At 47.3% G+C, this 14849-nt stretch overlaps 1 protein-coding gene across 1 annotated transcript in view; it reads left to right on the top strand.

The window, feature by feature from the left end:
* The window catches only part of FRAS1 (Fraser extracellular matrix complex subunit 1), a 405465-nt gene that overhangs the window by 351587 nt on the left and 39029 nt on the right, over positions 1 to 14849 (top strand). Inside the window, exons 54-59 of the mRNA XM_044225418.1 lie at positions 352 to 520; positions 2687 to 2933; positions 4175 to 4519; positions 6099 to 6259; positions 6799 to 6946; positions 12611 to 12816. Of these exons, the coding sequence (XP_044081353.1) occupies positions 352 to 520; positions 2687 to 2933; positions 4175 to 4519; positions 6099 to 6259; positions 6799 to 6946; positions 12611 to 12816 (1276 nt within the window). The remainder of the gene's footprint in view (positions 1 to 351; positions 521 to 2686; positions 2934 to 4174; positions 4520 to 6098; positions 6260 to 6798; positions 6947 to 12610; positions 12817 to 14849) is intronic.

The following is a 14849-nucleotide window of genomic DNA, read 5'->3' as shown; positions in this document are numbered from 1 at the left end:
CTAGGGGCTCCACCGCACTAGGGAGACATCATCATTCCTCTGTGTTTGGAAATACAAAGTGCGTAGCCCCTCACGCTGCCCGTCTTCGGAATCGCTTTCAACTCACTCTGAAAACGGGGCAGACACCATTCCGCCTCCACAGCCTCCTTGGTCCCTCGGTGCCGTGACTGTCCCAGGTGAACGCCTTTCCCCGCTGTATAACCCGGCTTCTTCGAGAAGCCACCGGTCCTGTTCTCCGAGGTGCCTGACACCACCATCAGCCCGAAGAGACAGGCGTTCCACAGGGGGATTCTTCGCAGCCCCAGCCCAGCCCCAGCCCAGCCCCGAGACCGCCTTTTTGTGTGTTTCTAGCTACAACGTCAGTGAGACAGCGGGGTCTGTCAGCGTCACAGTGCAGAGGAGCGGGAACCTGAACCAGTACGCCATCGTGCTGTGTCGCACGGAGCAAGGCACCGCCAGCCCCAGCTCCAGGGGCGGCTCCCAGCGCGGCCAGCAGGACTACGTGGAGTACGCGGGCCAGGTCGGTGGGCAGGGGGGCCCTGACTGCTGGTCGCCAGCTGGCACCAGCCACCGCCGCCCCGTGCTGCTTGCAAGCGTGGCAGCCTCCCTGATTTTTATCGCACCTCCCTTTCCGCGGGCGCCCTTCCTCAAGCGACTTTCCTGCCTTCCCTTCCCGCAGGGCGTAGGTCTTGCCCGTCCGTCTACTCCTCGGGGAAGTTTTAACTGCAGAGGTTGGGTTGTCTAGCTTCCCAGCCTTTACATGTTGCTTCATGACCAAAGACGCTCTCCGAGGCGTGCTGTTGTGCGCGGGGCCTTGAGGATCCAAGGCCTTTCTCTCTGCTCGTCTTCTCTAACTGAAGGAAGGGAAGGGACGGGGGATGGTCGGGAGGCTCTCGGGACAGGCTGGGTGGGAGGCGGTGGGCGCGTGACGTCAGTTACGACGCGGAGCTGGAGACGAGGGGTGGATTGAGCAGATGAGTGGGAACCGATAGGACTTCACAGCAGACTGGAGAGCGGGCAGAAGCGGGACGGATGGTGACGCCCCTTGCCGGGAAGGGGACACCATCCCAGGAGCAGGTTTGGAGAGGGGCTGGTCTGGACTGTGCTTGGGACAGGCCAAGCATGAGCTGCCTGAGACGTGAGGGGGCGGCTGTGTTGAGGTCCCCGTGGGAGCCGCTGGGGTGGAGGTGCCTGGACGGGTCTCCACCAGAGCACGGGGATGGGGACGGAGCAGACAGAGAGAAGAGAGTGAGCACAAGAGAGAAAGGAAGAGGACTTACACAGTCGACTCCTCCATGGCAGGATGTTTGTCATGTTTGTCATCTTTGGCACATGGGACAATGCCGGCACTTACGAGGTATTTCTTCAATGTTTTTGCAAAGTAATTTCACTATTCTTATGACAGCATAAATCTCTCTAAAGGGGAGCAGGCTCTGTCTTTGAGGCATTTTAGCTTGTCTGAGGTCAAATTTAAATGAGGAATTAGAAAAGAACATATAAGCCCAGGAGGCTTTTAGCAAAGTAATGAGAAAGAGCTCGTACTGGTGTTTGTTCAGGAAAGACAAAAGGGGTGGTTTCTACAACTACATAGAGATCTAGGGCTGCTTCATTTGGTTGGGAGTGTTTTCAAGTGGGGAGCTTAGTAAAACTAAATTTGTTTAGTTGATTAGATATGGAATAGTAATTTTCTGCTGATGAAAATTATGTATTTTTTAGATTTATGTGTCCCTAGAGGTTTATGACTATTTTACACATTTTATCTCTCTCAGTTTATACAAAGTGTGGTCCAGGCCTGTTTCCTACCCTTTTAGTTTTGGGTAAATCCATAACCCTGGTTCCTTTTCAAGGTTTTGTCTTTATTTTGCACAGTAAAACCAGAATAAATCTGTGCAAGTTCACAATTGTGTGGCTATAAAATAAGTTCTCCGTTTTGTAACAAGCTAAATTCATTTACATTATAGATCTAGCCCATCATAATGGCAAGGGATTTAGTTAAATATAAAGTTAAAATTCAGTCTGGCTTGTTTGTAATGTAACTCTCTGTGGCTTCGAACTCCGTCATTCAGTACACTGGGATTCTGTGTCAGTTTTGATTGTGTAAGCAGCGTGTGGATGGTGATAAGGATGACATTTCACCTTTGTTCAGTGCTTTAAAATATACTTCTCACTTTCATAATACATTGTGTCTTATAGTCCTCCCAGTAAATATATGATGTAAGTATGTGAAATTTTTATTTAGCCAATGAGGAATCTGACATTTGTAGAGATTCAAAAACTAACCCAGCTCAAGGCCAGAATTTCATACTCTAAGTTCAAAGATCTTTCCAGGTAAACTTGCCACAAATAGAGGGGGACCTGAGCAATCAAACGACTCTTGCTATCCCAAATGAATCAACAAAACAAGGTATAAGTAGTTACCAACATGTTCTTCTACAGTCACCAAAAAGTAGGAGATGCCGTCGTCCCCTGGTCCCTATGCGGTAAATCCGCTCCAGCGTGTAGATGGGTAGGAAGAGATAGCCATGGGTTCCAGGTGATACAGCAGGAAGCTGAGGTGGAAGGACCAGCTATTTCGTTCAATGTTCTGCCATTAGCCTTGGGTCCTCTGTCTTCCGATGATGCTCTCGGGGGACGAGCGGGGGAATCTGAGGCACAGTAGTACTCCTTGTTATTTGCTTTGTGACAGGTGCAGTTTGATGAGCGAGAGGACACCAAGTCCTGCACCATTGTCATCAACGATGATGACGTGTTCGAGAACGTGGAGAGTTTCACCGTGGAGCTCAGCATGCCAGCATACGCCCTGTTAGGGGAGTTCACCCAGGCGAAGGTCATTATCAATGACACTGAGGACGAGCCCACCTTAGAGTTTGATAAGAAGACCTACCAGGTCAACGAGAGCGCTGGTTTTCTGTTTGCACCTATTGAAAGAAAAGGTCTGTTGGTGCCAAAGGTGACAAGGAGCTCTAACAGCAGCTAGCATTTTTTGAGTTCATTCTATGTGCTAAGTGCTCTTGTGTCGTATTAACTTCTGTGTGTAAGCGCTTTACATGTATTAGCTTAAATCCCCAGAACAACCCTACTAACGGTCCTACCTCTAGTGAGTACTATCAGAGGCTTCTCTTCTTAGTTCAAGTTGTTAGTGCTCCCATTTATTCTTTAATGGGACTGGAGGACTGGTTATATTTGGCCTTGCCAATTATTCATGAGTTTAGGATTCTTAATCAGTCACCCAATCTATCAAATATTTAGTAGCCTTGGTCAAGGAGGGAAGTTTGTAAGAACTGGCTTCTCATCTTAGCTTTGGAAGATGGAAATATATTTAAAGGTTTTCCTACGTGAGTGTCATGTACAGAGCTCAGATGAGAAATAAGCCGTGTGTGAGGGATAAAGGGCAATGCTTGAGGGATTGAAAACAAAACAAAGATCATGTGCTTTTGTGATTGTGCAATACTGAAACCTTAAAACTCATGGATATTAAATCCCCATGCAAAGCCCGAACATGACTATAAGTGATGATGTCAGGTTTTCTATGGAATCTGCTGACTGGGTATTCGTGTAACAAATACCATAGATAGCACAAACCCTTGCTGATGCCTCTTGGAAAACAAGCAAGCCCCATTGATTGCTCTGGGCCAGCAAGCCAGGACCGGAACAGGCTGTCTTCCAGGGACATGGCAGCACTAATAAGTGAAGTCATTTGTACAGAGAGGCAGGTTTTATTTTGTTTTGTTTTTCTTTCTTTAAACAAGCTGCTTTCTCCCTGGGAATTAAAGTGCAGAAGTTTATTCAGAAAGGCAGTGAACTGTGCTCAGAGGGCTACCTTCGGGACACAATTACTTTGCTACTTAAAGTACCAAATATGTCTCTTATCTTTCTCCCCACTGTGGTCTTAGATGGTGAGCAATGGGTCTTGTGAATTAACAGAGCACAAAATTCACAGAGTAGGAAATCCATTTTAAATTGTTTGGTGAAGTGTCTGGGGTATGTTAAAGCCTCATGTGGTTTATCCCACAGGCTTCAGGAGCTGCAGTGCAGGAAGGGTTCATGTCCGCGTCGGAACAGAAGCAGTGATAGAATGTGGCAGAGGGAAGCAAGCTTACCAAATTATCAGAGATTTCAAAATTTGTGACGCACTCACTCACATGCCCTCGTTTTCTCACCGTCTGTATTTCAGGCGACTCAAGCAGCATCGTTTCTGCAGTTTGCTACACAGTCCCGAAGTCAGCTATGGGAAGTAGCCTCTATGCTCTAGAATCGGGCTCGGACTTTAAATCTAGAGGGCTGTCTCCTGACAGCCGTGTGATATTCGGGCCTGGTGTCACCATGTCCACCTGTGATGTCATGCTCATTGATGACAGTGAGTATGAAGAAGAAGAGGAGTTCGAGATCGTCCTGGCAGATGCTTCCAACAACGCTCGCATTGGACGGGTGGCATCGGCCAAGGTGCTCATTAGTGGCCCCAACGACGCCTCCACCGTGTCCCTGGGCAACACGGCTTTCACCGTCAGCGAGGACGCAGGTAATAGAGAGCATCTCTGGGACCCCATCACCCACATCCTGACCGCGTTCTTGGACAGTTTCCTTGTAGTTCTCAGAATGTTCTTAAGACATTTGAGAATGACGTTCCTCAGCGGCACTGCTGTTGGCCCGAGACCTATAGTAATAGGCGTTAAGACCAAGAATGGAAGGTAGTGCAGAGCAGGGAATTCCACTCTCTTTCCTTGCCCCGGCTCCGATGGCAGGGAGGGATCCGGCTCAGAGATTCGTGCTGGATCTCTGTGGTCTGGAAGGAGGGCACGACGCTAAGCCTGTTGGCCTCTGAAGTCAGAAGTTGTAATCGGTTGAGGACGGAGGTTAAGTGATTCAGCATGCAGCCAGCTGCCAGGGCAAATAAATTCCGAAGGTTCAGTGTCCTGACCAAAGAAACTTTCCCATTCGTGTAACACCCCAAGCAGTCCGTGGGCAGATTCCTTCCACCCAGGGTCCTTCCCTCCTTTGGCTCCACGAAGGTGTCCAAGTCGTCCGCACGCCGCGAGCAGACGTGCCGCCAAAAGGAGTGGCCGCTGTGCTGAGCCCCCGCGGACCTGAGCCGCCTGGTCAAGGCCATTCAGCTGTCTGGGGGTGAATGAGGGAGCACGGGAACTCGTATTTCCAGGCCCTTACAGAATGCCAGGCACCGGGGCTGTCGGCTTTCCACGCGTTCTCGTTTATGTCCTATAGAAAAGAGAACGTTACACAGACGAGCAAATGGAGGCTCAGAAAGGTGAAGTAAAGCATCAAAGATCAGTGGCTAACGTGGCAGAGCTGGGGTTAGAACCCTGACCTCTCCCATCCCGTTTCCTGTCCTCTGCACCGAGTGCGCAGCCTTGACAGCTGCCACTCACGGCTTACTGACTGGAAAAGTCTGATCGAGGGGATGGATGTTCATGTCGCTTTTCTCTGACCTTGCTTGTGAACATCGCTAAAAATCTACGTGTATATCGTTAGGACACAACAAAGTGTGATGTTACAGTGGACCAGAAGATGAGCTTCGTTCCTACGATAAGGGACAGCACATATGGTTTAAGTAACGACGTGTGCAGCACTCAGATAAAATGGGGAAATCAACCCAGTTAGGAACATTTAATTAGAAACGTTCAGCTTCAGGCCCCACAGAGCCCCCTAGCCGGCCCCACAGAGCCCCCTAGCTGGTTCTTTCTTAACTGACCATTTTCTAGCTCATTCCTGAGGCCCTCGTCTCTAAGTTTCTTCTCCCAAAATCGGCTTGAGATGTTTTCCGATGGGCCCTCTCCAGTTTGTTTTTCTCCTGATTATGGTGTCTTTCCTGAAACCACAAAACCACTCCCCCTAAGGGCTGTCTCTCCAGGATCACCCCCGTGAGGCCCTCCTCCGGGTCTGCTCTTGATCTTAGTGTCGGTAAGACGCGGGTGGGGACACCTCCCGGCCTTCCTCCGAGGGGACCCCGGAGCGCCGCTGAAGTTGGCCTAGACGGGCTCCCTGCGTAAAGCTCTGCCGCTGGGAGGGAGAACACTGCTCTGAAAACCCCCTGGCTTCTGGCCCAGCGGTCACCGTTGACGTCTCGACGGATCTCCATTTAGGTACAGTGAAGATTCCAGTCATCCGCCGTGGAACTGATCTTTCTACGTTCGCTTCTGTCTGGTGTGCGACACGGCCCTCCGACCCAGCATCCGCCACTCCGGGAGTCGACTATGTCCCCAGCTCTAGGAAGGTGGAATTTGGGCCAAGCGTCACGGAGCAGGTGAGCACAGCCGCCGAAGGCCAGACGGGCCTGTTCATGTTGTCTTGTTCTGCTCCCCAAACTCCATGAAGGGGTCTAAACGCTCCTTGCCTTACCACTGTGCGAACAAGAGAATAAAGCCAGAGAGGTCTCGACAGACCCCCCAAGTGACACTGTCAGCATCTAATATCCATCACCACCAACAGAGGATGGGGACTGCACTCTGTTGATGTAAACATCTAGAGACAAAACGCTTAAGGGTTTGTAATAAAGAGACTATTATTTTATGGATTAGAAAGACGTGGTGTAAGACCACCAGAGAAAGCAAGTTATCATGTCTGTGCTGCTCTCCCGAAGGCAAGTGCGTGCTGGGTGTCGGACATTCTGTAAGGTTTACTTTGATCTTTCTTCTTCTTATATTTATATTTATATTTACATTATTTTTTAAATCGAGATGTAATTGACATATATTAATTTCAGGTATTAACATAATGATGCAGTGTATCGCAAAATGATCACCGCACTGGGTCTAATTTACATCTTGGTTTTTCTTCCTCTAGTATTGCACCTTGAGTATCTTAGATGACACCCAGTACCCAGTAATTGAAGGGCTGGAGACATTTGTGGTTTTTCTCAGCTCAGCACAAGGCGCCGAACTGACCAAGCCCTTCCAAGCTGTCATTGCAATTAATGACACATTCCAGGATGGTAAGATATTGGAGATGCCAGCTCATGGCTCTGACTATATTGCTATTTCTTCCTTGCCTTCCAAGTATGTGACATTGGAACTCATTCACATTTTCATTCAAGAAATGTGTGTGTGTGTACGTGTACGTGTGCACACGTGTTATGTACCTACTGTCAGATAAAAATATGGGGGAGAAATAAGCGTTCACGTTTCTGGTGCTGTGCTGGGCACAAAAAGATATATAAGCTTTGGGCCCTGTCCTTAAGAAGCTCACTGTTTAGTGGAGAAGATCAGACCTTCAAGCAGAAAAATTAGAACATATTATGATAAATGACCTAATAGTGCTATAAATCCAGTGCGAGGGGAACAGAAGGGATTGAACAGCAGCTGTGTGTGGGAGAATAACGGATTTCACAAAGGACGTGATATTTAAACACGTTTTAGGGTGTGATAGGAGTTCATCTAATGGATGGTAAAATACAGTTTTGTCAGAGGGAGAGATAATAGCTTATATGAAGTATAGAATTTTGGAGATGCATCTCTGGAAAAGAGTGAGATGCTTACTTTTGCTTTAAGCCTGGCAGGAGGTGAATAGAAGCAAATGGGTTGGGACTCCCACCCGCCTCCCCATTTCATTTCCGGTTCTGAAAGGACTCATGTTGCCGCCTAAGGGACGTGTAAGCCGAGAAGAGCAGCAGGTGCTTCTAAGCCGAGCCATGGTGGGATCTTTGTTGGAGGAAATTGACACTGGCGGTCCTGTGTGGGATGTCCGGGAGAGGGTAGACGGCAAGTATATGAAGAAAATACCATTCGCCACTGCAGAAGTAACAGGAAGATGGCCAGAAAAGGATAGAGGCTTCTTGGGAAGAGTTGATGAAATCTAGAATTGTCAGACTCTAGAGTTGGGTAAGAAGATCAGGTCAAACCTCCTTCCCTACAGCAGGAAGACCCTCATTAACATCCCCACTGGTCGATGACAGAGCCCATAATTAAACTCTTTTGGTGGCTGAAAAGTCACCATAAAAGAAACAGGCAGAGGGTTTCGGGTGGCTCAGTGGGTTGAGCCTTTGCCTTTGGCTCAGGTCATGTTCTCAGGGTCCTGGGATCGAGCCCCGCATCGGGCTCTCTGCTGAGCAGGGAGCCTGCTTCCCTTCTTCTCTCTCTGCCTGCCTCTCTGTCTACTTGTGATCTCTGTCCATCAAATAAATAAATAAAATCTTAAAAAAAAAAAAAAAAAGGCAGCCCAGCAGGGTGATCCTTAATGCTTTCATTTATTTTTAAATACTTCGTCTATGTACACAGTCTTTAAAATGACCAAAAAAGTATGCTATGAAAATTAAGTCTCCCTTCTAATTCTATGTCCCAACCCTCTGGTTGTTCTCCTAGAGACAACCATTTTCGCCAGTTTGTTGTTGTTGTGTGGACCCTTCAAGAGAAATGTGTATATCATGCCCTTGAAAAGAGAGAAGACACATCTAGGCACATGCATACGTAATACATTTATAATGCAAATGTCCCAAATGATAGTTTAGACCTAGGTTTATTGAGATCTAACTTCCATAAGTTAAAATTCACCCTCTTTAGTGGACAGTTCTATGGGTTTTGACAGATGCCTACAGTGGCGTGCGCGCCCACTACCACAATCAAAGTGTGGCCCGGTTTCGGCACCGGCACAACCCCCCGCGCTCCCCTGCCGTCGGCCTCTTCCCCATCCCCAGCCCTGGCAACCGCTGCTGGGCTTTTGCCCATACAGTTTGGCCATTTCAAGAAACTCCTATCGTCGGAATCCGGTAATACAGCAGCTTGTGTCCGGCTTCTTTCATTAGAAGCTTGAACTTGAGAACCGTCCGTTTTGTTACGTATACGAGAAGTTCGTTTGCTTCACCGTGGAACAGTTTCCCATTATATAGATGCCCAACAGTTGGTTCATCCGTTCACCCAGGGAATGACATTTCGGTTGTTTCCACATTTTGGCTGTTAGGGCTAGAGTGATTATAAATATTTGCGTATAGGTTTTTGTACGAATACAGGTGTTTGTTTCTCTGGGAGCAATACTTAGGAGTGGGGTGGCTGCATTGTTGGATGGTGTTTGTTTCACGTCACAAGAAATCGCCAGCCTGTTGTCCAAAGTGGTTGTAGCTACTCTGCATTCCCACCAGCAGTGCAGGAGAATTCTAGCTGCCCCTCCTCCGCACCAACATTTGGTGTTTTCAGCTTTCTCTGGGCTTCTCTTGTTGTTATTCTAGTAGACGTACAGTGATGTCTTGTGGTGGAAAGTCATTTCTCTAGTGACTAGTGACGTTGAGATCTTTTTGGGTGCTTACTTGCATCTACGTATCTTCTCTGGCGAAGTATTATTCAAGTATTTCCCCCATTTTTGATTCAGTTGTTTTTCCCCTCTATTACTGCATTGTCATAAAATCTAGACAAACATTTGTGGTTGGCAAATATTTTCTCCTAATCCGTGGCTTGTTTGTTGTTGTTTTTTTTTAATAATGTCTTTCAAAGGGCAGTAGTTTTTCATTTTGAAATAGTGCCATTTATCAATAATTCTATTATGGATTGTACTTTTAATGTTGTCTCTAAGAAATCTTTCCCTGGCCCAGGATTATAAAGATTTTTTTCCCTGTGTTTCCTTCTGGACATTTTAGTTTTAACGTTTACATTTAGGTTTGTGATTCATAAAATGGTAACTTTTTAACTGTGAACAACATTATAACAATTAAACTATTTTATATCATATGTTACTTCAGAGTTTACAGAGTGATATCCTAGACATTATCTCACTTGCAATCTCATGGTTTTATACTTGTTTCTATTCCATAGATAAGGAGACTAGAATCAGCGGAGTGAACACCCGAAGTCACACGGAGAGGGACCAGCATGCGTTCTAAGGCTTGGGCTTGTCCATACTCTTTGTGTGGTATCTACCACGGTACCAGGCACATAGATTTCATTACATGTTTATTTCTTTTCTTCCTGACACATGGGTAATTTTTCACACTTGCCAGTGGGACTCCGGTCACGCACACAAAATGCATTGCCCCAGATTAACAGGAAATATTCCACTGGGATTTCTCTCCACCTTTTATTGATGAACACTAGTGTTGCAAACTTAGAAAATGAGTAGGTTAAAATATTTTTCATCTTTCAGAAAGGTTACAACAAACTATATTCAGTCAAGAATTTATCCCAGAGAAAGAAACCCCCAAACCTGCTTCAGAAGCCTGTCGTAGTGTTTCAGTGGTTGTGTTTCTTGGTTACCGTCTTCTTAGTGATCACTAACTCTTGTTGAGTTTTGTCCGTGTGCACATTATGAGGTGGAAAGATCTTACCTTCTCTCTAACCGTCACAAGCTCTTCAACTAGTGAAACGGGCTGAATACTTTGTCCAAGGTCACACGGAGAGGAGGCGATGGGACCGGACCTAGCGCCTAGGTCTGTCGTGTCCGCGTTCTGTCGTCTAGCTTTGTACTCCTCACCTTGTACTTGCAGATGCTTGGTGGCCCTCCGCGCCCTTATAAAGTCAGCCTTTAGCCTTCCAAAGTGACCTTAGGCCTTTCATCTTTTTCACAGGGTGAGCCCAGGCCCTTAAATCATCCAAGTAACTCATCTCAGAACCTTTTCCTGTTTTCATTTTCCTCTTCTCCTCTGGTACCTGGAGTTAGACTTTGGCATGGACCTAAGAAATGCTGAGCAAGGCAAGAAGGGCCTCGTGGCCACGATCTCATCACACCCCTACGTGCTCACTGCATTCTACCTGCCCTAACTCGAGGGAACCGGAGGCAGGATCTCTCCTACGTCTCCAGCCTAACCACTGCCTGTACAGAGGCCCTCGAATCTCAGGGGGTAGCGTTTGCGCTTAACTTTGCCAGTTACTGAGAAGGTTAGCGGAGAACAGCACGTCGTGCGCATTTCCGTGCCTAAGCCGGGCGCCCAGCGCTGTGCGGCAAAGCAGAGTCCCACAGTCTCTCAGGACACGGGACTGACATAGTCGGGAGATGAGTGCACTCTGGCTGCGTGTGACGAGGCACCGAGAGGGCTGCCGGTGAGGGAGATGTCGAGCAGGAGCCTGGGCGCCCCACGGCCATCCCCACTTCCTGGGCATATGCCCCCCATCGGTGTGGAAGGAGAGGAGGGCCACAGGCGGAACTGAGAGCCGAGCTCCTGCTCTCGGAGGGGATCGGAGCTGGCGTGTGGAGAGGGGACATGAAATGACATGGGTCCCGTCCTTCACACACGGCCTGACGTGCGCTGGACCTTTCCTTTGTGGGCCGTAAAGCCCCGTGCGCCAATCCGTGGCTGAATATGGTCCTTCCGTTGTCTCTTGCCTCGTTCCACGGGGCACCGTGAGGCAGGGGCCGTTCCCAGCACCGCAGGCATCACGAGACGTGTTCACCCACTTCCCTTACTTCTCACTCTGCCTTTTTTTTCCAAATAGGGAAAGGAGTGAGGTTTACTATCTCGTTAAAGTGGAGTGGGGGAGGGCAGTCTTTTACAGCTCAAGAAGAATTTGGGGGGGATTAATACAGGACAAAACCCAAACATTACCACTTCTGATTTTAACTTTCATCTGACTTCATGCCTGTCGGGCCAGCAAGAAAAATCAACCCAAAGCTTTAGATAAGCATGTCATGAGCAGAAAGCTTCCTTGCTTGTTGTTTTTACCTGCCCACAAGTTTCCTTCTTGTCCTTCTCTGCTAGGTCATGTCATTGCCGCCTTTTAACAGTACAGACCGTTTTACTGGGTGACAGAGCCCTAAGGGATAAATGTTCGGGGCCTGATGCCAAAGCTAATTATCCCTTAGGTGTGGTGTTCTTTTAAGAAGGATCTGCTGGGTTTTTCTTTGGTAATAACGTGATAACTGTTTGGTTTAGCTTAGATAGTGAGTTTGCTCTGTTTTTGTCAATACCCACAGTTCTGGGCAGTGGGCAGTTGGGAGGCAAACAGAACTTTTTACATATTGACTTGAAGAGTGCTAAGCTTTTGGTTCCTTCCTTTCAGGTTTGGCAGGGAATGTACAGGACGTGGCAGGGAAATGGGAGATGACAGCTTCAGGGTCAGTTTCTGCCACAGGAGACTTTGACACGTGACTGGAGGGGCTCCCTCTTTGTATTGCTCATTAAGAAAGAACGAACCAGCAGGGGGCTTAGGTGGGACAGTCTGCTGAATGTCCGCCTCTTGGTTTTGGCTCAGGTCCTGATCTCGGGGTCGTGGGATCGAGCCCCACATCAGGATCTATGTTCAGCAGTTTGTCTGTCTGAGTCTCTCTCTGCCTCTCCCCCAACCCACTGCCTGCTCTCTCTCTCATAAATAAATAAAAATCTATCTATCTATCTTCCATATGTGTGTGTGTGTGTGTGTGTGTATCCAAGTCTCAACCAAAACTTTCCTCATACCTGGCCCACTTCTTTGCTTGTGTTACTTACCTGTGTTTGAGATGGGGACCTCACCCTGACGCTGGGAGAAACAGGTGCAAAATGGAGTTATCACTTCATTAGAATGGAAGCAGATCCCTGGTCCTGAGAGCAACCAGGCCTCGAAATCTGCTGCCATCTCTGACTCGCCAGCTGGGGCAGACGGCCCTTAGTAGACCTGTCCTGCCAAGTGGCGAGTGAGGGCCGCGGCCGCCACGCCTCTGTCCCTCACTAACAATGCCTCCATCTTTCCTTCGGCTCCCACAGTGCCCAGCATGCAGTTTGCCAAGGATCTGCTCCTAGTGAAGGAGAAGGAGGGTGTCCTGCATGTGCCCATTATTCGGAGCGGAGACCTGAGCTATGAGTCGTCGGTGAGGTGCTACACCCAGGGCCATTCAGCCCAGGTCATGGAGGACTTTGAGGAGAGAAGAAATGCGGACTCTTCACGGATTACGTTTCTGAAGGGGGAGAAAGTAAGTGGATTCGTGATGGCTGAAAGATCAGATTCTCTTTTTCCTTGATGCCTTTACTTACCCATAACGAAGTCATTAAGACAAATTCTGAACATCTAAGAATTCTTTTACTGGTTGATACTATTTGTAATACTATCATCTGTCCCCCGTAGCTGTTTTCTTGGTCTCCTACTTACAACCAAATCCGTATATTGTTGGTTGAACCAGGAATTTAGATGACATGTAACATTTCTGGAATTTAGCAAAATCAAATGAATGAGGCTTCTCTTAATTTGCAGCTACATTAGAGATGACGCACTCCACCAGTGTTACCCCGAGGAGGATGAGACAATCCTCTAGAACCTGGGCCCCTGTCCCAGGACAGCATAGATTCAGAAGCCATAGGATAGGACCAAATAGGCAGACACTGAGCAGATTCAAGGCAGGAAAGTTCTCTCTTCTTAGCAGTTACAGAAAAGTGGGCAGATGGGCCCACAAGAACTCCTGAGAAATTCCAGTCAGTAAACATGACCACATTAGAACCGAAACCTGCAACCTCAGTGTATGTCCAAAGTGTAGATATATTGAACAAGAATCCTATTTCCACATTTTTGGATTTCAGTTTGAGATCATTGAGTCACCTATATCTTCTTTTTTTTTTTTTTTTAAGAATTTATCCATTTATTTGACAGAGAGAAATCACAAGTAGACAGAGAGGCAGGCAGAGAGAGAGGAGGAAGCAGGCTCCCCGCTGAGCAGAGAGCCCGATGCGGGACTCGATCCCAGGACCCTGAGATCATGACCTGAGCCGAAGGCAGCGGCTTAACCCACTGAGCCACCCAGGCGCCCCCACCTATACCTTCTTGATTTGAGACACACAGTCCCCTCAGTCACTTTGAGGCCTTTCTCTGACTTCGTGTTATTTTACGCCTGTTCTCCAGCCACACTTCTTCCCCACTTGAGAACTCACCAATCTGTTGTGTTTACGTATTTCTTAATTTGTATTTGTTCCTTAAAAATGCTGGTTGTCTTGTATGCAGATTTTAATTTATACATTAAACAATTCTCTTTTTCAAATTTTTACTCTGTTTACTCAGTAAGGTGTTTTAGCATCTGTCCACGTCATTTATGTGTACATCTAATCTGTTGCTGAGATAGCGCGCAATATTTCGTGATGGGCACTTAGTACATTTTAACCACCCACTCTTAGCAGTAGACAGTGAGAACTCAGAGACAGCACCCAGTCATCTCCTAACACGCTGCCACCGCAGAGAATGCTGGAGGGCACGTCCTCCTACATGTCCTCTTGCAGACCTGAGTGGGAACGTCTTCGGATGTACACCCGGCAGCAAATGTGCTGGACCGAAGGCCACGTATGGGCTTAATTTGAAAAAATAGTGTCATAACGCTTTCCAGAAAGTTGCTAGCAGTGGCCTGAAGGTTGTTATAATCCTATATCCTCTCCAATACAGTACTCATCTTTTGAATTTTTGCTAATCTGATATGTATATAGTTAAATCTCATTTTAATTTGCATTTCTCCAGTTACTACCAGTGTATATGCTTGTTAGCTCACTGGCTTTCCTCTTAGGTAAATTTGTCATTTTTATCCTTTATTCCTTACTATTGCATTGCTATCTTTTTCTTTTTTTTTCTGGATTTTTATTTATTTATTTATTTGACAGACAGAGATCACAAGTAAGCAGAGAGGCAGACAGAGAGAGAGAGAGGGAAACAGGCTCCCCACCGAGCAGAGAGCCCGATGTGGGGCTTGATCCCAGCACCCTGAGATCATGACCTGAGCCAAAGGCAGAGGCTTTAACCCACTGAGCCACCCAGGCGCCCCCTTGTTATCTTTTTCTTGCTGATTTGCAGTCTTTCTTGCATATTCTAATTGTTAATTCCTTGCTGATTGTAGAAATTTTAGATACTGTAAACGTATTTTTGCATCCTGTCACTTATCTGTAACTTTTAATCACAGTGTTCTTAGTTGAACAGAGTTTTCAATTCTGGTAGAGTCAAATGTATCAGGTGTTTGCCCTATGATTAGTCCTT

The sequence above is a fragment of the Neovison vison genome, chromosome 11 (genome assembly GCF_020171115.1).
Source record: "Neovison vison isolate M4711 chromosome 11, ASM_NN_V1, whole genome shotgun sequence".
NCBI lineage: Eukaryota > Metazoa > Chordata > Mammalia > Carnivora > Mustelidae > Neogale > Neogale vison.
The sequence above is the reverse complement of the archived record's forward strand: the minus strand, read 5'-3'. Positions and strand labels throughout refer to the sequence as shown.